Consider the following 27,748-nt stretch of genomic DNA (forward strand, 5'->3'; position numbering starts at 1 on the left):
GCCAAGATGGCAGCATGAGTAGGGCAGTGGAAATCTCCTCCCAAAACCATATATATTTTTTGAAAATACAACAAATACAACTATTCCTAAAAGAGAGACCAGAGGATACAGTACAATAGCCAGGCTACATCTACATCTGTGAGAACTCAGCATCTCACGAAGGGGGTAAGATACAAGCCACGGCCCGGGGGAACCCGAGCGCCCCTCACCCCAGCTCCCCGGTGGGAGGAAAGGAGTCAGAGTAGGGAGGGAGTGGAAGCCCAGGACTGCTAAATAATCAGCCCTGGTGATCCACACTGGGAGCGCAGACACACACTGCATGGTGTGCTGGATATTAGGGAAATGGAAAAGTAATCTGTGAGCAGGTCCCCACAGCTGGCTCCCCTGAGACAAAAGAAAAGCAAGTGCTTTTTGAAAGTCTTAAAGGGACAGGGGCCTCACAGCTCGATGGAATCGTCCCGGCACACTCAGCCCAGCAGGTAGGGAATTCTGAGGAGCTTTGGGCACCCCAGCCCCCTGGGAGGCAGCGCAGCTCTGAAGCCCCTCACAGTGATAAGCAGCCTGCCATTCATTCCCCCTCCAGCATGGCCCTGCCACAGCAGGTGAGCAGCCTGAGAGCAGCCATGCCCACAGCAGCCGCCCAGAGTCTCCTCCTGCCATGCAGCCACCTGGGCCAGACCCAGATGCTGTCACCGGTGCATGGCTGCCTGGCACAGGCAGAGAAGCTGGAGCAGGGTGTGAAGGCTGCGCTTCTTGCAGGACAGCACACCCGGCATGCCTACCTCTCCCCACAGGGCTCTGGGCTGCCCCGCCCACAGTGGCTCAGAGAATTAACCTGGACTCTGCTCCTGGAGGGCAGGTGACCAGCACAGGCAGCAGAGAGGGGCAGGGTGACCAGCAAGCAGGAAGGGACTTTGTTCTCTCAGCTGACACACATGCCACCTGCCTACGACTATCTCTATCACCATGAAAAGGCAGAAGAATTTGGTCCAGTCCAGAATTACCAAGACAACCCCCGTAGAGGACCTGGGGAGATAGATATAACCAATCTTCCTGAAGAATAATTCAAAATAAAGGTCATAACCATGCTGATGGACCTACAGAGAAATATGCAAGAGCTAAAGGATCAAGTTAGGAGGGAGAATACAGAAATAAAACAATCTATGGAAGGACTTAAGAGCAGACCAGATGAGGTGCAAGAGACCATTAATGGAATAGAAATCAGAGAACAGGAATACAGAGAAGCTGAGGCAGAGAGAGATAAAAGGATTTCCAGGAATGAAAGAATATTAAAAGAACTGTGTGACCAATCTAAACGGAACAATATTCACATTATAGGGGTACCAGAAGAAGAAGAGAGAGAAAAAGGGGTAGAAAGTGTCTTTGAAGAAATAATTGCTGAAAAGTTCCCCAAAATGGGGGAGAAAATAGTCTCTCAGACTATGGTAGCACACAGAACTCCCAACACAAGGGATCCAAGGAGGATAACACCAAGACACATAATAATTAAAATGGCAAAGATCAAGGACAAGGACAGAGTATTAAAGGCAGCCAGAGAGAGAAAAAAGGTCACCTACAAAGAAAAACCCATCAGGCTATCATCACACTTCTCAAGAGAAACCTTACAGGCCAGAAGAGAATGGCATGCTGTATTTAATACAATGAAACAGAAGTGCCTTGAACCAAGAATACTGTATCCAGCACAATTATCATTTAAATACGAAGGAGGGATTAAATAATTCCCAGACAAGCAAAAGTTGAGGGAATTTGCCTCCCACAAACCACCTCTACAAGATATTTTAAAAGGACTGCTCTAGATGGAAGCACTCCAAGGCTAAATAGATGTCACCAGAGAACATAAAATCACACCAAAGAAAGCAGACCAACCAAATACTAACTAAAGGCAAAAAAATAAAATCAACTATTCACAAAAGCAGTCAAAAGGAAACACAAAAGAGTACAGAATAAGACACCTAACATATAAAGAATGTAGGAGGAGGAATAAGAAGGGAGAGAAATAAAGAATCATCAGACTGTGTTTATAATAGCTTAATAAGTGAGTTAAGTTGGATGGTTAGATAGTAAAGAAGCTACTCTTGAACCTTTGGTAACCATGAATCTAAAGCCTGCAATGGCAATAAGTACATATCTTTCAATAATCACCTTAAATGTAAATGGACTGAATGCACCAATCAAAAGACATAGAGTAATAGAATGGATAAAAAAACAAGACCCATCTATATGCTGCTTACAAGAGACTCACCTCAAACCCAAACACATGCACAGACTAAAAGTCAAGGGATGGAAAAAGATATTTCATGCAAATAATAGGGAGAAAAAAGCAGGTGTTGCAGTACTTGTATCAGACAAAATAGACTTCAAAACAAAGAAAGTAACAAGATAAAGAAAGACATTACATAATGATAAAGGGGTCAGTCCAACAAGAGGATGTAACCATTATAAATATATATGCACCCAACACAGGAGCACCAACATATGTGAAACAAATACTAACAGAATTAAAGGAGGAAATAGAATGCAATGCATTTGTTCTAGGAGTCTTCAACACACCACTCACTCCAAAGGACAGATCCACCAAACAGAAAATAAGTAAGGACACAGAGGCACTGAACAACACACTAGAACAGATGGACCTAACAGACATTTACAGAACTCTACACCCAAAAGCAGCAGGATACACACTTTTCTCAAGTGCACATGGAACATTTTCCAGAATAGACCACATACTAGGCCACAAAAAGAGCCTCAATAAATTCAAAAAGATTGAAATTTTACCAAAGAACTTCTCAGACCACAAAGGTATAAAACTAGAAATAAATTGCACAAAGAAAACAAAAAGGCTCACAAACACATGGAGGCTTAACAACATGCTCCTAAATAATCAATGGATCAATGACCAAATTAAGAGATCAAGCAATATATGGAGACAAATGACAGCAACAGCACAAAGCCCCAACTTCTGTGGGATGCAATGAAGGCAGTTCTAAGAGGGAGGCATATAGCAATCCAGGCCTATATAAAGAAGGAAGAACAATCCCAAATGAATAGTCTAAAGTCACAATTACTGAAACTGGAAAAAGAAGAACAAATGAGGCCCAAAGTCAGCAGAAGGAGGGGCATAATAAAGATCAGAGAAGAAATAAATAAAATTGAGAAGAATAAAACAGTAGAAAAAATCAATGACACCAAGAGCTGGTTCTTTGAGAAAATAAACAAAACCAAATGACATAAGCATTGCTTTGCAGCAAGGGGAGCTAGTAATGGGATTCAAATGTATGGAAACTTCAGACTATGTTAGGCTATGGCAATCATATCTAAAAAAAGAGATATTTCCATCATGAGGACTAGACAGGTCAGGTTTACGAAAGAAAGCAAATGTAGCATTTTAAGAGTGACTAGTTGTCCCATATTATTTGCTTCAGATGGAATTTTTTCTCTTTCCTAGTTTCTAAAGTTTCCTGGTTGACTACCCAAATTTGCCCTCACTCTTCCCACCACATTTTCTGCTTAAATCAATTCCCTACATTTTAATAAATTAATCTAGACTGGAAATGGTTTATACTCTGATTCTGGCCTGGGAAATAGATGCACCTGTGAACACCCCTGATTTCTTCCATTATGATTTGGAGTTAATTTTACAATCCAACTCGGAGTTCATCGGGAGCCTAGATGGCAACTCTGCCACCTCTGCCACCAGTACCCATTCCTGGTTGGCCCTCGGCCACTTCTCAACCTTCAAACCCTTTTCTGCCCCCTCTACCTGTTGAAATCCTTACCTGTCAGTCAACTCCTTGTTCAAATGCCCACCTCCTCAATTAAACTCTCACTGTTTAATTAAACTTGGTCCTCTAAATTAAACTTGGTCTCTCCTTTTTGCAGACATTCTATGGCCTCAAAACTGTTTTCTGTTGATAGCACCAAACTCATTTTAAATTGTGCTAGAGAAGTACTTGTTGGAATAACAGAATCCATGTTCTACTTTCCTATCGTGTCTTCTTTCCAATGTATGTGAACTAGAAATCCAGTCAAGGCTCCCTTTCTCTAGTCAGCTCCCGAAAGACCTAAGCCTGTCCTGTGCTGTTCAATGCAATCTTGATTTCTTTTTTCTGTAAGGATTTTCTAATTATTTTGGAAATGTTCCAATTTCCAGACTGTTTTTAACTTCAAGAAAGGTTTAAGATGACTTTATTGATGCTGGAGAGGCATGAATCCAGGATGAAGTGTGGAAACATTCTTTTGGCTATAATTTCAGATAAAGCCTATCAGCTTTCCAACGGGTGGGAGAGCAGGCAGTGCTTGGAAAAGCCCTCTTAGCTGCCTTTCTGAATTGCTCAGCCACCAGAAGGGCCAGTCTGAACCCAGTAGCCAGCTCTCCTGGCCATGCATTGAATAGAACCTCTCCCCTGCCTCTTGGTTCTCCAATTACTTAACATTTCTTCCTTTTTACCTTTCCTTGGGGATCTTGGAGGCACTTTTGGGTGGGAGCAGATGAAGCTGTGCAATTAATTTGTTTTTGATGAAGCAAAAGATGCCAGTGTGTTAACATTTGGTTAAGAGGAGATGTGTGAATTCTCTAAAAATAATTTAAAGAGTCAAAAGTAGAGGGTGATTGGAGGAATGGAGAGAACAGGAAACTGTTATATTTTAGTCTTAATCCTTAGTACCTACCTTTTAAAAATACATACATGCATTATATAATTTTTGGTAAAATAATTGATTTTAAAAAGAACTAATTGTTTTAAATACTGAATTTAAGAGCTTTGCCAGTTCTTAGTCTAGTCAAAGAACTCAGTCAGACTTAAAGTAGAAGGCCTAACCCAGTAGTTCTCAACCCTGGCTATCCAGGGGGGAGCTTTAAAGAATACCAGTGATCAGGCCAGATACCAGGCCAGTTAAATCAGCATCAGCATCTCTGGACGCGGGTTTGTCTTAACTTAAACATTGTCTAGATGATTCTTTTTATATGCCAGGAGGGTTGAGAACCACTGAGACTTTCTAGTCTGTTCACTCTTTCCTCAAACAGACATGTACACATTGCTCTTCCCATAAGACCATAAGCTCCTTGTGAGTAAGGATGGTCACTTATACATCTTAATTTGCCCAAAAACAACTAGTGCAGTACCTCAAACATGGCAGGTGCTCAGGAATTATTTGTTGAATGGACTTGCTGCTTTCAGAAAATCAGGATCTGCTAGGGACAATGCCTCTGTTCAATGAAAGGAGTATCTAATTTTGGAGACTTCAAAGAGGTCAGTGTGGAGAATAATCAACACTGCAATAATGAAGAATAAGAGAATAAAGGAATTTAAACTATTTTTTGGCAACAGGTAAAGTTAAGAGTCCATGTTGTTGGATGTTCATTAGATTTGAGTTTGAGATTTGGAATGGGCAGGGACTGAATAATTGCCTAACCTGGATATACTTGGAATTCTAAATTTTCCTATACAACCTTCATATAAAGGATAAAACAGTTAGTTTGATGAAATACCTTGCCTGCTGTGAGAGGCTTCTAAAACTCACTTTTAAAAAGAAGAGTAATATAAATCTGTTGTGCAAATTTGAGAAATGGAGAAAGGCAAAATAAAGGGTTCTTATCATCTTGTTATGTAGGCATATTTATTCATTTTTGTTTATTTCCATTTTTAGTTGATATGCAAAAATATTGTGTTATGATGAAGTTGCAGAGTCAACCTTATATCCCATGCACATGTTTTCTTTTTAACCTTTTTGTGAGGCATTGTTGTAGAATGTATTCTTTTTCCAATAATTCACCACTCTCTATACCTATACCCTTTGTAGTTCCTAACATTAGATCTGTAGTATATTTGCCTACCCCTTTGAAGCGGGCTTGGCCATGTGACTTTATTTGGCCAATAAAATGTTAGTAGTTGTGATACACTCAGAGGTTTTACACATTTCAGCATTAGGACTGCTCTCTTGGGCTTCTACTACTGTCATGCGAGGACTATGCCTTGGGCAGCTCACCAGTCACTGAGGAATGAGAGATGGGAAGCAGGCTTGAACCTGGCTCATGGCCTGGAGCCAAGTTCAACTGATCCCAACTGGATTGGCAAAAACTCAGCTGACCTGCAAATGCATGAGAGATTAATGCTTATTATTGCATGACTGAGATTTGAAGGTTGTTTGTTTTACAGCAGCAGCTGACTAATGCATGCATTTCCCTGTGTTGTAGCATAGTCTTCAAAATTGCCATTTTTAATGGTGTACAATAAACCAACAGATTATACAGAATTTCAATTTTTTAATTATCCTCCTATTAATTTAGGTCACTAGCAATTTTACACTATTAAAATTAAGCCAGTCATATACTGATTACAACTTTATGTTTCTTTGGAATATTTATAAGTCACCAGGGATGAGATTATTGGATCTCAAAGGTGGTCTAGGTAAAAGATTCCCATTATTCATATTGGTTCTAATCAGCAGTGCATAGGAAAACCCCAATCACTGTACCTGACAACATACAGACTTGTTGCCTTAAATAAGAGAACAAAATGCTGGCATGATGTTCCGATGAGAAAACAGTCACTGGTATCAGAAGAAGGTGGTACGCTGTGCTATCTGCATGGAGAGTAAAGCCAAGGCTTGTCACCCTGACACAGAAACTAATAGGGAGAGCTTAACTTGCAGGATTACAGATGGGAACATAAATTACGTAACCTTAACATAATATAGAAAAAGCAACAAACCCCAAAACCTTTGGTGACTTGAAACCAGCTGGATGACCTCAGGCAAGTTAATTCTCTCCTTTAATACTCAGCTTTCTTAGCTTAAAATAGAGATAAAAGTACTATCTATAAGATAAAGATGAGGATTGAAGTAAAACCTGGCCTGTAGAATGCTTTCAATAAATTTGGTCTCTAATTAGCTTTAATTTACAGTTGAGGAAGCTGTGGCCTAAAGGAAAATAAATACCTTGCCCAAGAATTGTAGACCTAGTTAAGTTCTGAACCCATGTCTGCCTGACTCCAATGTTTATTTCTGGGCCCTATGCTCTTCTGCCTGCCTGGGCATCAAAGTTAAAAGCATGGGTTTCCATGTTGATAGTAATATATTTGATCTGATATTGAGACTAGGATTGGGTACACTAGGATATTTGTGATATAGCAACATGGTTATTCTTACCTTCTAAATTTTCTGTACAAAATCAACATAGTAACTAAAATGACTTACATAACAGAAATGTTAGGGAGAAGTGTTTTCTACACTAAGAAATTTAAAAAACATACCTTTCATTTTTAGGTCTATATAGTAACATTAGAGAAAGATTAAAAAACAGAACAAAAGTAAACTCGTCCCCATTCTAACCCCAGGACACACAGTTGTTTTCATTTTTACTTACTCATTTTCAGTGTTAGTCCATCGGCAGATATATTTTAGCAGAGCTGTAATCATAGTGTACATTCCGTTTTGCATCCTGTTTGGGTTGGTTGTTCTGGAGGCCCCTTCCCACTCTGCAGTTTCCCACACTGTACGCGAGACATTTTCCATGTGGCAGCCTGGGGAGGGGTCACTCTTGGCAGCAAAGCCTCTTGTGTTAGTTACAGGTGGTTTCTTGGCCCAGCCACCTGAACTTACACCTAGAGAGGAAGACGGTGGTGGGCAAGTAAAAGATGCAAAGCTCTTCACTAACTCCATAAAATATGAAGAGCGAGTGGAGTGCAGACATCTCAGAGAACTCCGCAACAGAGCAGCGATACTAGGAAGGGACCATTCCCCTTCCCTCATCCCCACAGGCCAGTGTGAGAAGCTGTGCCTGGTGGCTGTGCCCTCCCCCGAAGAGTGGCAGTTGCCAGCCACACAACTCATAGGTCTGTAAAACAAACCTCTGCTCATCTAAAGGTACCTAACCAGTGTTTTCAAATTTGCCTGGTAAGGATCACCTGGTGTGATTGTTAAAATTGCAGATTTCCTGGGCCCCTCTCAGTTGCAGGGCAAGTGCCTGAGACTGTAATATGGAGATCATTTGGGAAGCCTTGTACTGAATGTTGAAAGGGGTGGGGCACATTTGGTTACAGAAAGAACACCCACCCACTACTTAGAGTGCTCCCCAGGAATGGCCAGGGAGTTTCCCTTGGACTGAGCTTTGAGGCACCATGTTCTTGTGTGGATTTGGGAGTCAGATGTGACAAGATTCAAATAAGATCTCAAGCACCCAAATGTAACTTGGGCAGCTGAACTGATATAAAATGGAAACAACAATGTTATATCCCCCATATGGTTGTGGTAAAGATTCAATGCTTTGTTTCATGTGTTTGGCACAAACTGAAGTGCTAACAGACAGTGGTTATGAAACCACTGCTAACTTCTTGGTGCCTGGAATATGGTCAAACACTCAGTGATTGGGAGAAGTTACTTTATCAACATTGGTACCTGATCTTTCTGAAATTTAGTTTCTTCCTAGGGATATCTGAGTTACTATGAAGTGCCTAGCACAGGTTTGACAACACTAAATGCTCTGTGAATGGCAGCTATTAAGATATCCCCTGGACCCTGATGGGTTTTTCTTACTGGATGCTTTTCAAGTATGATTTTTTTTAAAATGCTGTATTTCTGGGATAATTTGTAGGTTATATTACTTGCCTGTAATCAGATAATTACCTGTTCTGTTTGCACATGTAAGTAACGTCATGAAGTGATAACGCTGGCCATATTGGAATCAGATTTGGTACAAAGTGGATTTGTGTGGCAGTCTGTAATACTAGTAATTTCTATGACAATCCACCATCAGTAATGAGCCAAGAGACTGTGATAATAGGAAATAGGAAATGAGCGCCCAGTAGTTCCCAAAACTGGCTGACCATAGAATCACCTGGGGATCTAAAAAATAAAGATTCATAGTTTGATTCCATTTGTCTGGGGAGGAGCCCTAGAATCTGCAAATTTAAAAATGTATGCTGTGAATTTTCTGATGAGCAGCCAAGATTGGGAACTAATTATGGTTCAGGACAGCTCAAACTGAATTCCCTGTAGTGCACAACTCCTTTTCTCATAGTTAAAAATAATTTCTAAGTCAATGTTGCAGTGTTCTTGAAATCTGTAAGGATGGGAATGAAAGAGAGGGAGAGAGAAACTAAACAGGAACTCAATGTAAGTCTGACTTGTATGGACTGTGGAGGGAAGTTGTAGATCAAAGTGGTAAGCAGAAAAAAACTTAATCAGAACAATACCAAACAGCATTAGCAGCCAGATCAGTTATGGGAAATCCAGCAGAAGTTTCAACCCAGCTTCAACTAAAATTGTCAGGATTATAGAGGCTAAAAAAACCTGAGATGAGGGCAAGTACCTCAACATAATAAAGGCCATATATGACAAACCCACAGCCATCATCATACTTAACAGTGAGACCCACAGACCAATGGAACAGAATGGAGGGCCCAGATATAAACCTGAGCATATATGGTCAATTAATATATGATAAAGGAGCCATGGATATACAATGGGGAAATGACAGCCTCTTCAACAACTGGTGTTGCTACATGCAAGAGAATGAAACTGGATTGTCTAACACATACACAAAAGTAAACTCAAAATAGATCAAAGACCTGAATGTAAGTCATGAAACGTAAAACCAAGAAAACATAGGCAAACATTTATTGAATATAAATATGAGCAACTTTTTCCTGAATGCATCTCCTCAGGCAAGGGAAACCAAATAGAAAATAAACAAATAGGACTACATCAAGCTAAAAAGCTTCTGTAGAGCAAAGGACAGCATCAGAACAAAAAGCCATCCTACAATGCGGGAAAATATATTTGTAAATGACATATCTGACAAGGGGTTAACATCCAAACTATATAAAAAACTCCCACGCCTCAACAACACCCAAAGAGCAAATAACCCCATTAAAAAATGGGCAGAGGATCTGAACAGACACTTATCCAAAGAAGAAATTCAGATGGTCAACAGGCACATGAAAATCGCTAATTATCAGGGAAATGCAAAGTAAAACCATAATGAGATATCATCTCACTCAAGCTAGGATGGCCAACTGACTAGGAAAGACTAGGAACCCACAAATGCTGGCGAGGATGTGGAGAAAGGGGAACCCTTCTACACTGCTGGTGGGAATGTAAGCTAGTTCAACCACTGTGGAAAGCAGTATGGAGGTTCCTCAAAAAACTAAACATAGAAATACTATTTGACCAGGGAGCTCCACTCCTAGGAATTTACCCTAAGAAAACAATTTCTCAGATTCAAAAGGACATATACACCCCTATGTTTATTGTAGCACTATTTACAACAGCTAAGATACGGTAAAGCAACCTATAGTGTCCATCAGTAGATGAATGGATAAAGAAGAGGTGGTACATGTACACAATGGAATACTACTCAGCCATAAGAAAGAAAGAAATCCTACCATTTGCAATAACATGGATGGAGCTGGAGGATATTATGCTCAGTGAAATAAGGCAGAGAAAGGTAAGTGGCAAATGATTTCCCTCATTTGTGGAGTATAACAATGAAGCAAAACTGAAGGAACAAAACAGTAGCAGACCCACAGACTCCAAGAAGGAACTAGTGGTTACCAAAGGTGGGGGGTGGGGGGGCGAAGAGGATTCAGGGGTATTCTGATTAGCATACATGGTGTGGGGGCATCGGGGAAGACAGTGTAACACAGAGAAGGCAAATAGTGACTCTGTGGGATCTTACTCCACTGATGGGCAGTGACTGCAGTGGGGTGGGGGTGGGGGACACGATAACAGGTGAATGTAGTAACCACATTGTTTCTTCATGTGAAACCTTCATAAGAGTGTATATCAGTAATACTTTAATAAAATAAATGAATAATTTTTTAAAAAAAGAATGTGGACTCAGGAGCCAGACCCCCTGAGTCTCTCATTAATCATCTTTTCAACATTGGGCAGTTATTCAACCTTTCTGACCTTGATGTCCTCCTCCATAAAATGGGGGTAGGAATGCTGGGAAGAATAAATGAGTTAAGGCATGTAAAGTGCTTAGAGCAGTCCCTGACACATGGCAGGTGGTGTCATTGTCATTTTACTGTTGGGTACCTGTGACGACAGTTCTCCCACTACCTGTCTCTATACACACTGCTGCAAAACCTTGGTAAGATTTGACAGATGTCATTGTCACGAGGCCTTCCCTTGGAAATGATTATGCTTATGCATCCCTGCTCTGTGCTTTAGGTATATAACCACTGTGTGGCCCTTGAATGCCAAATAGTACATGGCATATACTGCCAGTTGGATAGTCCTCATGTTCAGGAAAACCGCAGGCTCAGAAGCACAATCACTTGGCAGGGGTACTTTATGATGTCATCACCCAGACTCTTAGGCCATGCTTTTTGCTTATTTCACTTACTCATATACACATATATACATGTGTATATAATATGCATATTTGTTTCAGATTGTTTTTCTAAATGAAAGCACAAAGTTTTAAAAATCTTGAACAGAAAGTTTGAAACACTGCTCTGACCCAGCAGAAGTGGGACTGTAGCAGTTTCATTGTTTCATTTCTATGTTGCAAATTTTTAAACTTTCTTCCCTCCCTCCCTTCCTTATCTTTCCTTCAAAATCTTACCTCTAGCACTAGTTTCCACTTGATTGACATGTCCTAGTCTCATTAGGTCCTGAACACCCCTCCTGATTCTGGTAAAGCTCTGTCAACATGACTTCACCTTGACCTTGGTTTTGAATTGCTGAAACTCTGTAATTTATCACACAAGCTTCTTACTGTTTGGTGGCATTTCTTTAGGCAGTAAGTGACCCACTTATTCTAACAACCAGTCTACTCTGTCATTAAAATCTTTCTATAGATTAGGATTCATTTGTAATTGATAACCATTTTGGTTACGCTATTGCCATAATTTTGCTCCTTTGCTTACATTCTTACATTTGCATACGCGGAGGCTAGGCAGTCTTATCAATGATAATAAAAACAACTGCAGTAGCAAGTTGAGGTTAATGTTTATGGGAAACTTACTTTGTGCTAAACACTCAACTAAGCATTTTACCTATATTATCTCATGTAGTCTTTGTCACGGTCGTAAGAGGTGGGTGCTGTCACCATGCCTGTTGCACAGATAAGGGAAGTCCATGAGCTTTGGGAACTGTTGTGGGGCCACAGCAGTGTGCTCACCAAGGCCAGGTGGACTCTGGAGCCCTGCTCTTAACTCCTCACTACAGAGCCTCCTGGAGTCCACGAGGAGCCGGGACCTCACAGGGGACATTTGTCAAAAACCTGCCTCCCTCGTTCATTACAGAAGGCGACCCCACTGTGTCTCACTGGTTTGGGCACATACAATTGGTGGCACATGTCTCTCCCTTCTCCACCTGAGGAAGCTCCCCCTTTGTTGTCAGAGCTCACTGTGGCTGACTCCATGTACGCTGCACTCCTGGGACTTCCATCCACCTTTTTGTGGAGGGAGTGAGGCCTGAGAGTAAGAACCAGCACCCACTTGCCACCCCCACAGCGATTCCACAAAAGCACATTTTTCTCTGATAGATCATCTTTGTTTTTTGAGATATGCTTCAAATGCCATAAAAGTCACCATTTTAAAGTATACATTTCAGTGCTTTTTAGTATATTTACACGGTTGTGAAACATCACTACTACATGATTCAAGCACACTTTCATCACCCTGTAAGGAAGTCCCTTATCCATTAGCTGTAGATTTTCCTATTCTGGACATTTAGTATAAATGGAACCATGCAATATGTGACCTTTCGGGACCAACTTCTTTCATTTAGTGTGTTTTCAAGGTTCATCCATGTGATGGCACATGTCATGGCCAATAATGTTCCATTGTATAGATAATACCACAATTTATCTATTCATCTGTTAACAGGCATTTGTCTTTCTCTCACTCTTTGGCTATTATGAATAATGTGGCTATGAACATTCAGGTACAGGCTTTTGTGTGGACATGTTTTCAATTCTCTTGGGTACACACATACATGCACGAGTCACATGGTAACTGTGTTTAACTTTTTGAGGAACTACCAAACTGTTTTCCACAGGGGCTGCACCATTTTACATTTCCACCAGCCATGTATAAGCATTCCAGTTTCTCCACATCTTTGTCAACACTTGCTAGTCTTTTTTTTTTTTAATTACACTCATCCTACTCAGTGTAAAGTAGTATCTCCCTATGGTTTTCTATTTCACCTCTATCTAATGACATTGAGCATCTTTTCATGTACTAATTGGCCATTTGTATATCTTTGGAGAAATGTCTCCAAATCCTTTGCCCATTTTTACATTGGGTTATTTGCCTTTTTTAGTTACTGAGTTGTAAGAACTCTATGTATCCTGGACACTAGACCCTTATCAGGTGTATGCTAAGGTTTGCAAATATTTTTCCTATTAGAATAGGAAATGGATTGTCTTTTTACTTTCTTGATAGTAGCCCTTTGAAGCACAAAAGATTTTATTTTAATGAAGTCCACCTTGTCTATTTTTTATTGGTTGCTTAGGCATTAGATGTCATATCTAAGAAACCATTGTCTGATATGAGCATTTGCACCTGTTCCCAAGAGTTTTAGCTTTAGCTCTTTCCTGTAGGTCTTGGGCACATTTTGAGTTAACTTTTTTTATATGGTGTGAGGTTGGGGTTCAACTTCATTGTTTTGCGTGGGACTATTCACTTATTCCAGCACCATTTGTTGAAAAGACTAATTTTTCCCCATTGAAATGTCTTGGTGCCCATATTGAAAATCAGTTGCCCATAAACATAGGGATTGGTGATCTAATTCTTGACTAGCATGTCTGGAAATATTGTTCCCAATTATGATGGTGTATGTAGGAGCAGAGCTCAGCCAGAAGACAGTCAGGTCAGGGAAAAACATGAGTCTTGAAATCTTCATTTCTGTAGGCCCATATTAAGAGGAGTTTGATGTGTCTTATGGACCAAGACTAAGCCATCAGGCTCCAGACAGCTTCATTGCCACCCGAACCTGCATTTGTCTGTGACGTACTTCACTGGGTTCATAAGCAGGGGTGAGAGAGCAAATAGGCTCACTTCAGAAGCAGAACTTGGATTCTCAGAAGCCTCAGGAGAGGGAGGAGCAGCCACTAGCCAGTATACATACAAGAAGGGCCAGAAGTATGTTTTCAGCTGTGCGTGTATGTACCACTGGCCTTCTCTGGCCAGGAGGTACCACTAAGGGGCTGGAAGAAACAGTCGCATCAGGAGGAGTGAGGAGGTACACACCCCGTAAATGCTTGTATACACACTCATACACCTTGTAAACCATGCCACAGGGCTCTTCTCTTCCCAGGAACCCAGAAAATCATTTTTCAAAAAGTATATACCTCTGAAGTGAATTATCTGTGGGCAGTAGGAACCTTTGAGGTATGGAAAAGATGTGTTAGGCTGTAGTGGGTCTGTGGGTTTGGAAGGTGACACGCTCTCCTTGAACAGAGTCTAGCCTGGCTGCTCTGTGCCCTCTTCTCAGTTCAACCTTGGCCTGTGCTCTCAGTCCCTTTTAAAATATCACCTCTGTGCAACTCCCACTTGAGTTCAATTCATGATGAACTCTTTCCCCATACCATTGCAATAGTATGACACTGATTGAAATTTGTCCTTACAGCATAAAATAGTCTCTGATTTGTTTGTTTTTGACAAGGGAAGGTGTCTGTTATTAGCCTTTTACTTATTTTAGTTATTATCTTTCAGGATAACTCCTGAAAAAAGTTTATTTTTCACAAACTCAAAGTGTTTCTCCAGTCACCTCGGGGATAAGTGCATGTCACCAACATCCAACACCACATCTCTTTTCCAGCTAGAATGACACCTTTCAGGTTTCTGACCTTTATCAAGACTGGAACACCCATAAGCCTACAAAAAAAAACGGATGCTATGTTCCCTGCGAGTACAGGCGGGACTTCTCACCATGTCTGCAATATGGAGGATGCTGAGTGGCACTGGTTGGCTCTTGACACCAACCTCTACTGCCTTCTCTGCTGGAAGCCCAGGAACATTTCACAGATTCCCTTGACAGCAGGGTTCCACCAATAAAATTTACTTGTGTGAAATCCGAAGGGTAGAAAGGAGGTGGAAGCCATTCTTTCCTCCTCTGTGGCGGCAGATGTACAGGCAGCATGTCGGCCTCCAAAAGACCCTGTGAGAGGGGCCAGCAGTGGGCGATCCTCTGTGGGCTGGAGGTCAGGAGGTTGTAAAGAACTGGTACTTGACCAGCCAGGGGAGAGAGAGCCCCAGAAGAAACTTACTTGACTTAATAATCTACACTCCTCGAGGATGATATGTTTCCAAGTTTCCAGGAACTGATGATATTGGGGAAGTGGAGGGACACCTCATTTGTCCTTCTTTGCCCGCATTACCTCTGCAGAAGGAGTGGCTGCCGCGAGGGATTCTGGCCGCAGTCCTGCTTTTCATGCCTATGGCACTTGTTATTTGCACGTAAGTGTTTAACAATTTATACTTTCATTACTTACCAGATGGCCAGGATTGCTTATGAGCTTACACATTTCAAAGAGAGAGAATTATACATTTTATTGTAGGTGGCCTGGGGCAGGCTGGGGCTCCCTCTGTGCTGGTATCTTGTGCTTTGCTCCCTTCCCTTCGTCACCCGACCCTGAAGTCACATTCTTCTCTATTATGACTTCACTGAGTTCCCTGGGACAAGAAGAATAATGCCAAATCTTTTACTCTTCAAAGGAATAGTAAAACTTTTTGTTATTACCTCATTTTAGGTAAGAATTTTAAATTGTCTCTAATCTTTTACCTTCCATCCTTCTCAAGTAGCTTCTGCGCCAGGTTTTTCTCATGTGAGGGACTGATGGTTCTGTACATATACCTGAGCCAAAGCTGCCTTCTCCAGGAAAAGGTCTTCTAAAAAAAATAGAAAGGAGGCATTAATTCCATGCATCCCCTGCTTTCTCCAGCACAGTACTTGATCCTCCTCAAATTTACCTGATTCTTATGCTCTTCTGAGGGTTTATATGGAAGTGGAAAGAAGCCCCTTCGAGGAAAACACAGATACAGAGATAATAATTAGTGATTCGTGCTGTTTTTCATGTCTCTCACAATGTGTATCTCTGACTTATTAGGGCCAAATGGGTACCTCAGTCCACCATCACAAGAAAATCACTAAAGAGCTGGGATCCTGAAAATCATTTCATGCATGCTGAGCTTCAGAACTTCTCCGTATCTGTCCCTTATAGCCCCACGGTGTCTCTGGGGAGACCTTTGTATGTGGCTTGGCATGGAGTGTAGGCAGGATTTCAGTCCCACTCACCTTCTTGGCCACTGGCCAAGTGCCCTTGTGCAGTAAGTGAACTGCTCAAGTGCACCGGGCAGAAGCGTTTCACTCTCTCCAGACGCATTTTACACCAGTATCCTTTGGACTCAGTCTCACATGTGTCACTTGCTGGTGGGTGGGGGAGAAGGTGCTTCCATTTCCCTACTGCTTTCTCCTACAGGTTGAATCACACCGACTTATTGCTGAGTCCAACTAACTCACTAACTTTCACATGTCAGACTCTCACTGACAAGTGAATGGGTTGTGAGATCAGCTTAAAGATCATGGCCAGCAGTGAAACACAAAATATTCTTTTGAATACAAATGGAATAGAAAAAAATCAGAGTGCTTAATAAGTTTGTTTTAGAAACTACTTATGCCTATGTGGTACGTGTAGTGGGTCATGACATAAAATGGAGCTCACAGCCCAAGCACAATGATCAGTGGAGAAGTCCCCAGTGGGAAGGAACCGTCTTCTTCCCACTACTCACTCTCAGAATGACCATGGGGCAAGATCATTTCCTTTTCTCCTTCTCCATTTCTTTATTATAAGAAGTAGAGATAAACTCCTGACTGAGGTTTCTCCCAGTTAAAATTCTGTGAGGTTTGGTTAACGGCAACAGACACTGGGGACCCGAAAGCCAGTAGGATGCAAAGAGATGATTGACAGGAAGGGCTCATATATTCGACCTTCCATTAGCTTTGAAGGAGACTAGCATCCAGGACCATGTGGCCTTCTCTGCCCTTTCCCCTGAGCCTCTGAGCAGTCCTCTGGCCAGGCCTCATGTCCACCCCCAGCAGGAAGAGGTACAACCAAAACATTTCCCCCTCCAGTTGCTTTCCTTCCAAGCCTAGGGACAGCAGATGCGGCTGTGCCGGTCGCATTCTAACTCAGCTTTGGCTGGGGAGCTGCTTCTGAGAGGCAGTAGGTAAGTAGTCTTCCTGCCTTTGATGGTTTCCTCACCGTGAAATGACGTGATTGAAACAGATGAGTTCTAAGCTTTCCTCTAGTTCTAAAATTCTACTTTGAAACGGCCAGATCAGTATTTACCTTGAGCCTCCTTCTTCATCCAGCGCTGCTCTTCTACAGGAGAACATCTGTTTTGAAAGAAAACATGATATGATTGTCTATCATGATGACCACTATTTCCAAATCTTTATTCATCTGTTTATTTTAAATCTCATCTACCAGTGGGATGATAACGGTTTTGAGGACAGGAATTCTGTTCTATTTAACTGTCCTTGGACTCTTCCACACTACCTAACTTGAGATTGGGCAGGTAGCTTGCAATATATTTCACTGATTGTTTTAGATAACATTCAACAGATCATTCCTAATAAAAACTCTTAGAACTAGGAACAGAAATTATCTGCGAGGATCCAAAACAGCATCACTGTTTTAAATTCAAGAACAAGAGTGGGAAAAAAAAAAGAACGAGTAGGGTGCCTATTATTACTGCGACTATTCATTATTATTGACGAGGTCCTAATCAATGTGATAGGAAAAGTGAAGTATTGTAAGGGAAGAGACACACATATTTGCATTTGAAGTGATGAATAACCTAAAAAGCCCAAGAGGATCAACTAAAGTTTTATTGGAAATAATATCAGAATTCACTAAGATACAAAATCAAGAGATCAATATACAAATCTCAAAAGCATCCCTATATACCATGGATAACTAATTTTAAAATGGAAGAAAACCCCATTTACATCAGCAAAAATGCATAAAGTACCTCAGGGTAAACTTAACAAAAAACGTGTAAGACCTATGTGATGAAAACCTTAAAACTCTTCTGGAGGACTTTAAGAAGACATGAATACATGACCCGAGACACCATATTCCTAAATTGTTGTAAAGATATAAGTTCTCCTCAAATTTACCTACTAATATAAAGCAATCTTATTCAAATCCCATGATAATTTTTAAATTAAAATCTAGCCAGCTAATATTTTTCTGGAAAATATTAGAAAATATGAAGGAAAAGCTATGAAATGTATGAAGAAGATCAAAGGGCAGGAGCTCACTCTATCAGATGTCAAAATAAGTTATTAAGCACCTGGAATTAAATAGTGTGTTACTAGTACAAGAAAAGGTAACTGGATCAACAGAACAGAGTCCAGACACAGATAGTATTTTTGACCAGTGAAGAAGAAATGAAGCATTCAATACAGGATTTTAAAACAATTGGATCTTCATGTGGGAGAAAAAGATAGATTCTCTGCCTCAACCCAACTGAACAGCAAATAAAACAAATTCTAGATGGATTAAAAAATGCAACAACACACGTGAACCAGAAGAAAATATCAGACACTGTTTTTATGCCGTCGGGTGGCAGAGGCCTTCCTGCAAACCCGCGCCCGCGGGGCCCTGCGGAGGGACTGGAGGCGGGGCCGGCACGCCTCCTGCTCTTGCCATTGTCCTTCTCTGCCCTGGATCTTTTGTCTTTTTCCCCTAGATTTAGAAAACTTTTACATTAAATATACTAATCCTTTCAGTGGCTTTCACTGAACTTCAGTGTTTCAAATATTTCTCAGGGTTTTTATCTTCAAGGAGGAAAAACAACAGTGGGTGAAGGAGCACAGACGTTGCAGTTCAGCACGAGTGGGTTCTACCTTTGTTTGGGGTCTTAAGTTGATCTCCTTTGTTTGTGAAAGAGAGACAGTGACACCATTCTCCCAGGAGTGTGGGAATTAAATCAGAAAATGTATGGCAGACATAGTCGGAAGTTTGGCATAAATCAGTACTAAGTTTACGAATGGTGTCACAGGCAAGGTGATCAAATCTATCAAAGGCATCTGCTTGTCATATCAGGCTTAGAAGGCTCTTCCCCCCCACGAGATATAAAAATATTGCTATGGCTTCTATTTTTTTTCTAATACTTTCATGGATTCTTCTTTTCTTTTTGTTGAAATATGTTTATTTAAGGTGATAAATAGAGATCTGCTGTTATTTCTCCCCCCACCCCCCCCATATAGTTAGGGAGCTGTTCTATTACCATTTATTTAAATTCTTCCACCGATGAGAATATTAAAAGGTGATATTTCAAAAGTCCTAGGAACACATGGGTCAGTGTATTGCTGGACTCTGTATGCTACTTCAGATCATTGTTAGGTTGCATTATTCCTTACTGTGGAACTGACATTGCCCCCTCTTTCCCCTTTGTACACCATTATTGTCTACCACAGGAAAAATATTGCATGGTCTCTGTCCTCAAAAAACTTATCATCTAAGTGAGGAGCACAAAGAATGAAACCATATACATACTTACATATATATAAATGCGAGGTTAAACTACATGGACATTAGAAGCACTATGGAAGCTTATATGAATTCCAAAACAGCAAAAGGACTTCTGCCACCTGTGGTACAGTGGTCACTGCCTGGGCAATGGCCAATGACTCCCTTCCCAGAGGCCTTGGCAAGCTGACCCCATGCCAGTTACCAGTCTCCTAGGCACAGAGACTCTCCAAGAAAGAACTCACTTGGAGCAATCTCAACTGATTAGTATCACAGGATTGATAAAAAGTCAGAATGCCAGAGTATGACTTGACAATGAGAAATATATCTGTTCCACACACAGACTAGCTGTGTCTACACAATCAGGGGGTTTCTGGTCATCACCAGGGAGAGGCCTCTGGGGCACACTAAAGCGACCTGACCAAGCGACCTGCAGGTACACATTTCTCTTTAGCAGTTCATCCATCCAGTCAGGTTTTACTCAAGGTAGATAGGCCAGGAAGCCATTTGGTCCTTTAATATCTCTACTCTGAAGTTTTGCCCTCAAGGCTGTGCTCTTGTTTGCCTTCTATTGCCCTAGACTGAATGATTATATTATTGTACAAAAGACAGAAGTGCACTTTAAAATATTTAGTTCACTTAAATGTTTCCATGTTTATAAAAAAATATTTCAACATTTGTGTTCTGATCAGTAAAGAAAATAAATTGTTATAACCCTATAAAAATAACTATCTCTGCTCTGCTCCACCATGTGTTGACCTTGGTGTTTCTCTCTTGGGGAGCTGCCGTTAAAAAATTGCTTATCATATTAACATCGCAGGGAGAGGAATGCCTCACCATGGCCTCTAAGAACTGTTAACAAGTCTCACAGAAGGACTAGGACCAGGAGGACTGGAGTATTTAGGCAAGGGTTCATGGAGAAACATGAACTTGAGTTGGCTTTCAGAGACTCAAGGGACTTCTGCAAGGCGAAACAAGGGAATTTTAAATGGGCAAAGGAACAGACAAAAGTAGGAAAGGCATGTGACTGGGCATCCTGGGGAGCTGCTCTGGCTGTAAAGAGGGCTGCTGCAACAGTAGAAAAGGTACAGATAGAAAATGAGTTTGGGTTTATCAGGTAGAGTCAGGATTACCGGCTAATTAAATCACTCTGTTGTCAGCCCTGCCTGTTGGGAAAAGTAACAAACCATTCTGTTATTGCACAAAAGGCAGGCAGGCAAGCCAGCTCCAGAAGGAGCGTCAATACCAAGTGCTTTAGAAACCCTGACATGGGCTTTAGCTGCAGTGATCTGACTGAACCTATTTCCACAATGCCTTACGTGATGGGGAAGAAAGTTGCTAAGTAAATCTAATGAATCAACAAGATCACACTTTTATCTTTTAGCCGTGTCCTTTCTTCCAGGGTGACTGATCGCTCTTCAGGGTGGAGATTACACATCCCTCATAATTCCAGTCAACAAGGAAAGAAATCAGTGGTAGGATGGGAATGACTGATGTCAAATCGACTTAGTTTTGAGTTGAAGATATTTTACTGTCATGTCAACTCTGGCCTTCTTAAACCTCTCAAAACAGTCTAATGGCTCATTATCTGGTGTCAGTTCCACAGAGATCTCTGGCAAGGGGGGTTCCTTTAAAAGTCTCTGGCATATACTTTGCAAGAAGAGAATAAAGCATATGTCGGTCCTGGTGACTAAAAAGGAATATCAAGTAGTAAGAGGTGGGAGAGAGGCTTTGATTTTCAGTTTGTGGATTCTGAATCTAAAGACAGACTCTCCTCTGGAGGCCAGAACTAACTGTCCTTACCTTAATGAGGCAGAAAGCTATAATCCACAACAGCACTGCTCCTGTCACTGACAATGCCAAGATGACTTTGATTTGATACCCATGCACCAGAGCTTTTGGGAACTGAAAAAATAATGGAAAAAGACTTTTCAAAAACAAAGAGGTGGAAAGGATAAAAGCTCTTATAAAATCTCATTATTTCAGGTAAGCAGCGTAAATGTTTTTCAAGAACATACCAAATCTAATGCTAATGATAAATCAGCATTTTCTTGCTTTATCTTGGGTGTTAGGTCCCCTCCTCATCTACACCAGTTGTGGCATCATTGTCTGAATGAGCACAGTGGGAGATCACTGTCCTCCCCAAAGGCCCAGGGCAAGACAAGACACAGACTAGGGGCCGCGGTCTTCCTGCCGGGGTGCTTCAATGCCATGTCCCAAACTGACTAACAGGCTGGGGGCCATGTTTTGGGCGTTATCCTCACCTCACGGAACTCCTGCTCTTCCTGTTCACTCTGGGCTTCTGGACTCTCGTGGATGTAGTTTTCTGTTTCCCTCTGGTCTGTATCCCAGTCTGCCCTGGGCTCCTTTGCTTCTTGCTGCTCGCTGAGAAGCTTCATCAAGAGGCCGGTTTCGAAGATGAGCTTGGCACAGGCTGGTTTCACGTGGGTCTCCAAGCAGCCCATTTTCAAAGTCCAGAAAACATGAGAAATGAGCCTTCTCACATCACTGTTGGTGATGAGGGACCGCAGCTGCTCGTTTAGCTGAGCTTCTGGGTGGTCACCTGGAGATGAGCTCCCTGGGAAAGGGACGGCTGTGGATGTGGAGGCTAAGTCAGTGCCCACGTTGTCGTGTTCCTGTTGTGTTTCCGTGGTCAGTTTGGGAGTTGGATCCAAAAGAGAAAATAAATCTGGAAAGTGGTTTTTCTGAGAAGTCAGTTCTGACGATGAAAAAGCCTCTTGTGAAGGGGAGTTTATAAGGCTCATTACAGTGAATGGAGGCTTGTTCACCACCATCGGACTATTGTGTGAACCTTTACTGCTGAACTGTCTCATTTTGGCCTTGAGTATTTTGTGACCCGCATGCCGCAAAGATTCTGGAAAGAGGTACTTTTCTCTGAAGTGTGAGGTTGGTTCAGAAGCCTTCATATTTCTAATGCCAGCACTTGCATCTTCTAAAACAAAAATACTGTCAGCTAGGTCTTTCGGTTTTAGTTTAATCTCAGGTAGAGATTTTGGAGTATTGGAAGCAGAAGGCGTGCCCATCAAGTACTGGACAGAAGGGACGGCTGCCTCCTGTTCCCCTCGGAATGAAGACTCGGGGTTGAAGGAGCTTTCTGCGGTCTCCCTGGGGGGCTGCTCGTGAGGCTGCTCCGGCGCCCTTGGGGATGCCGTCGTGAGCCCTTTTTCCTCGGCCGTGCTCTCCGCAAGGAGCTGGGCCCTCTGCTTCCCGTTGATGCCAGCCTTCGTCATTTGTCTGCGTTGCCTCTTCCGAATGCCCTTTGGGCCCTTGATGACCACCTTCAAAGGCCCCGGCCTCCTCCCTACTCTCTGAATGTCTGGTAGGCTGTTTTCTTGTAATTGGGCAGTTTCCAATGTTTCGGTGGAGATTTGGGGGTGAAATCTGGGATTCGGAAGTTTGGAACGTAGAGGCATGGCATCTATGATATCTTCCAGATCAGAGATTATTTTCTGTTTATTTTTGTCAGCTGAAATGGTGGATCCAGGTGGAAGAGAAGTGTTCTCTGCGTTGTTTTGCAAATGCCCCACAGGCTCATCTCCTCCTTGTAAGTTTGAAAGAAGTTGTTTAATGAATTTTAATAATGCTGAAACTGCACCTTCCATCTGTCCAGAGAAAGAAGATGATATGTATCCAAGTGCACTAACAACACTTTCCTTGCTAAAGTCTCCTTGCTCACTTTTGAAGGCTGACAAACTGATGGCATTTTTGTCTGCGGCTGCCTTCTCTGGCTCGATAGTCAGCTCAGGGCTGCTACTCTCCTTCCGGGATAGTAATGCCTTCATGAATGACCCTTCTGGGTTCCCTATAGATGTTTCATCATCTGTCAAAAAGAAGAGATTGCTTTTCATCTTCCTACGCTGATGGACAGTGACTGCAATGGGGTTGGGGATGGACAGAGGGGACTTGATAGTATGGGTGAATGTCAAAACCACAATGTTGCTCATGTGAAACCTTCATAAGATTGTATATCAATGATACCTCAATTTGAAAAAAAGGAGAGACTGCTTTTGATAATGAAAGACTGATGAGACAGCTTTTTGTCAGTCGTTAGCCATATATCTCACTCAAACAGATCGGGAATCAGCAAACATTTGAGGTTCGATTAGGAGAAAAATAAACACAAACTTAAACCTATGTTTGGCAACCACAAAAGGAGAGGAATATGTCTTTTATAAGACCCGTTTCCTGCTAGGAACACTCCATAGTGCAAAATACAGTACTACGTGCAGGATTATTCCATTGGTCCCCAACAGCCAATTATCCAGTGCTCAAGAAAAGCCAAGGCTAGAAGGCAAATACTTCCCCTCGGCTAGATTCTCTGCAGATCTAACAGTGAGTCCTCACGTTCACATACCCCATCCTGTAATGCTTCACATGCAAAGGGAGTGTGCAGCTTTCTCTCTCCACCTCTGCAGTGTGTTCCTGTTCTTGCTACCATCACAGATGAGCACACCACCACCACCCACTGCAAACAAGTGCCCTTCTCCATATGCCCTTCCCCACCTAAGCACCTATTCCTTTGCTTGGTCCCTGCTTCCATATATCCCAGCCCCCATAAGAGAAGGCTCTATATAGGGGGAAAAAACAAAAACTAAAAAACACCATGTCTACCCTGGCTCTTTGCTTAAATTTGAGCAGGGATCTGGGGTGTGGGTTAAGAGAGCTGTCAGGTTGTTATGTCAATGTGGAATATTCAATAAATCAATCGAACAATACTTGAGGTCCTAAAATGCAAAAGGGACAAAACAAAATTTTTTCAGATGCCTGCTTTGCTTTCATTTAATTTCATTTGTAGTATTTCCAGCTTTACTTGGGGAACCATCCAAAGCTTCTGGCTACGTCAAGGCCAAGGGCACCTGCACAAGTTCACTGGCCAGCTGGGTTTATTTTCCAGAAGAATTACAAGTATTTTTGGTGGTGGTGGTGAGGGTCAGAGGAGGAGGTAAGGGTTGTGAGGAAGGAGGAGCATGGGCTTGAAGAGAGTCCCAAACCGAGGCTAGCACACCTGAGCACTAGGCTACAATATATAACACTTGGATCTCATTTTTTCTCACCTATAGAAGTAGAATGAAAATGTCTATTTTGCCCACCTTTAGTGGGAGAAGGGAGTGATATAACTGGCAAAAAAAATTTTTATTTTAAATAAGCAACATTGTAGTTATAGAAGAAGCAAAGTATTACTTATGATGTGCCCCAGATCATTTTATGATGTGCCCCAGAGACCTGTATTCAAGCTATCTGAGCATGAAAGCATATTTTGGAAGTCATCACATTAGTGCCAATAAAACGTACTACATAGAAAAATACTTAAAAGCACCTGAGTGTTTTGGGGGATAGCAAGGCTTCATTTCAATTCAGAGCAAATTTAGAGTTGGACAGTCTAAGAACAGAAGAGCCTTCCCATCCATTGGAAGGGCTGCGCAGCAGCTTCTGGCTATAGAACCAGAAACTCTCAGGTTCCAAAGAAAACTTTCATAAAATAGCACTACTTGTACTCCTCTATAAAAGTTGCAAAAACAAAATGAACAAAAATATATCTATATTTGCCTACAAGACAAAGGGCACGTGAGACCTAATGCATATAACATCAGATTGTGAACCGTAATACGTGTATGAGTAAGTTCTCATTCAGGGGTTAAGCACCAGACAGAGAGCACAGTACACAGGATGTGGCCACTAGTGTTCATTCTTTCCCCTTCCATTCCTTTCTCTTGTTCCTTTAAGTATGTGGATCACTGTCACTGTTAGCTTAATAAGGTAACTGAGAATCTGACTTTTTAGCAAAGGAGTAGTTCTTAGAAATGTAGGGAGTTGAACTCTTAATGAATTGATAAAAATAATGCAATTAACACCATTAGTTTAAAGATTAACAGTTAAAACATTAATAAAACATCATAGGGTAATGGTAACTCACCACAATATGCGATGTTTGTCAGACATTCACTGTCACAATGCAGCTTGACTGTACTGTAGAAAACCTCAATATTATTTTTGAATTGGCAGAGGCAGCAGGTCATATGGATTGGTAAAATCCTATAAATTGAAACACGGAGAATTGAATCAGTGGGAAAGGAGTTACTTGACTGGGTAGAAGAGGCAGGCCCACGCCACCCACAGGGCTGTGCAAAAGGAGTTCTTGGCACATATGGCCTGTGAGGTTGGCTAGGGATGAGCTGGCCAACCGCTGTTCTTGAATACTGTAAACAAACAGGAGGACAGAGATGCCTCACAGGCCTAACAGTAGGGTAAGAATGGAAGTGGGTATCATAGGCCTAGAATAAAGCTGATAGGGATTAGAACTGGGTGACACTGAGCTGTTAAAAATAAATGATATAATGGAGACAACTGAGGAAATTTGAATATCAACTCTTCATTAGATAACATTATGCATAGGAATTTCTTCAGTGTGCTATTAGTATTTTAAGTATATAGGGAAATTATTTGGATACCCAGAGAGGAAGGCATGTAGCTGACAATAGACAGACTGACTGGCAGACGCTGTGGGACATTGATGAAGACGAGGTTAGAACAGTGGCCAGTAGATCTGACGGTGAGGGGAAGACAGTCATTTCTCAGCTGACCTGACAAAAATGGCGAGAGCAGACTGCTAAATGCAGGGGCCTTTCCCGTACTAATCTTGTGCAAGGCCATCAGTTAGCATAATACCAAATTTCTGTTGGCTTTCCATAATGGAGGGGTATGGCACAATTTACAGTGCAGTAAGTTTTGTAAGAAATTGTCAGAAAGCCCTACAGAAACATTTTTTAAACTGAAAAGATAAAAAATGAGATTTGACCCTTACCTCACATTATATGTGAAAGGAACTAATAAAAATGGATCATAGATAGACCTAAATTAATTAACCAGCAAGTATTCAACTTATTGAAAGAAAACTAAGAGAAAAATCTTTGTGACTTTGGACTGGCAATAGGTTCCCAGACAAAGATTTCTTAGATAAGACACAAAAAAGGCACAAACCTATAAGAAAAACTAGAGCTAATCAAAATTCAAAGATTAAAGACTTCTGGTCTTCAGAGATACTTTTAATAGAATGAAGACGAGCTATAACCTGAGAGAGGATATTTGCTAAACACATATCTGAGAGAAAGGACTTTTTCCAGCATATATAAAGCAGTCTTAAAACTCAACAGTAAGATAAATATCCAATTAAAAAACAGATTTGAACAGACATGCCATTAAAGAAGATGCTGCACATGTATAGACAACACCATCAGAGATCAGAGATCTATTAGAGAAATGCAAATTAAAACCACAATGAGACACAACCACACACCTCCAAGAAAGGCTAACATTTGTAAAACACTGAATATAAGGATCAGGTGAAGATGTGGAGCAACAGCCACCTCTCATACACTGCTTTCTGGAATGTAAAATGGTGCAGCTACTTTAGAAAACAGCTTAGCAGTTTCTTCAAAAGTTAAATACATACCTAGCACAAAGACCTGCATGTGAATGTTTATCATAGCTTTTTATAGCCAAAACTAGAAACAACTCAAATGTTCGTTAATTGATGAGTAGTATGGACCTCTACTCAGCAGTAAAAAGGAGGGACAGCTGTGACCACATGGATGACTCGCAAAAAGATTATGCTAAGTAAAAAGAGCCAAACACAAAAGGTTACATGCGATATGAGTTCACTGATAAGACCTTCTGTAAAAGGCAAAAACTGCAGGGACAAAAATCAGACTGGTGGTGGCCGGGGGGCTGGTGGTGGGAGGAGGGGTTTGCCTGCCAAAGGCCATGAGGGGCCTTTTTGGAGACAACACGAGTTCTGCATTTCCAATGGTGGTGGTTACATTATTATACATTTGTTAAAATTCATCAAACTGTACACTTAGAAAGCCAATTTTATTACATGAAAATCATAGTTCAATAAGCCTGACTTAATAAAATAAGGACACTTTAAAAAATCAACCAAGTGAAAATCAATATAAGAAAAATCAACTTACAGTTTTTCTAACTTGGGGCTCATCATGACGATGCTCTCAACTGTTTTTAGTGTCACTTGGGTTTTTCCCATGTCTCTGAAGGAAAAAGCACAAACGTTTATGATACGAACCCGAAGACAGAAGCTCTATACTTAAAAAGATACTTAATGACACATTATTACTGCAGTTTTGGCTTCTCTGTCTAGCCAGCTCGAGTTTACCTGCCACACATGATAACTCCAGAGAGAAATTACTGAAGAAATTT

General features: G+C 41.4%; 1 protein-coding gene across 2 annotated transcripts in view; it reads right to left on the reverse strand.

Annotated features, from left to right (window-relative positions):
* Positions 1–15,482: 15,482 nt before the first annotated feature.
* Positions 15,483–27,748, reverse strand: part of LOC108385627 (leucine-rich repeat-containing protein 37A) — a 29,896-nt gene continuing 17,630 nt past the window's right edge. Inside the window, exons 8-15 of one of the 2 annotated variants that reach the window (XM_073235111.1) lie at positions 27,505–27,579; positions 25,449–25,567; positions 21,778–23,354; positions 21,317–21,418; positions 17,324–17,370; positions 15,945–15,993; positions 15,757–15,863; positions 15,483–15,647 (exon numbers count right to left, since the gene is read on the reverse strand). In XM_073235111.1, coding sequence (XP_073091212.1) covers positions 15,524–15,647; positions 15,757–15,863; positions 15,945–15,993; positions 17,324–17,370; positions 21,317–21,418; positions 21,778–23,354; positions 25,449–25,567; positions 27,505–27,579 — 2,200 coding nt within the window. In that variant the 3' untranslated portion in view covers positions 15,483–15,523. The remainder of the gene's footprint in view (positions 15,648–15,756; positions 15,864–15,944; positions 15,994–17,323; positions 17,371–21,316; positions 21,419–21,777; positions 23,355–25,448; positions 25,568–27,504; positions 27,580–27,748) is intronic. The other variant, XM_073235112.1, reaches the window with a different exon arrangement.

This window comes from Manis javanica, chromosome 4, assembly GCF_040802235.1.
Source record: "Manis javanica isolate MJ-LG chromosome 4, MJ_LKY, whole genome shotgun sequence".
Taxonomy (NCBI): domain Eukaryota; kingdom Metazoa; phylum Chordata; class Mammalia; order Pholidota; family Manidae; genus Manis; species Manis javanica.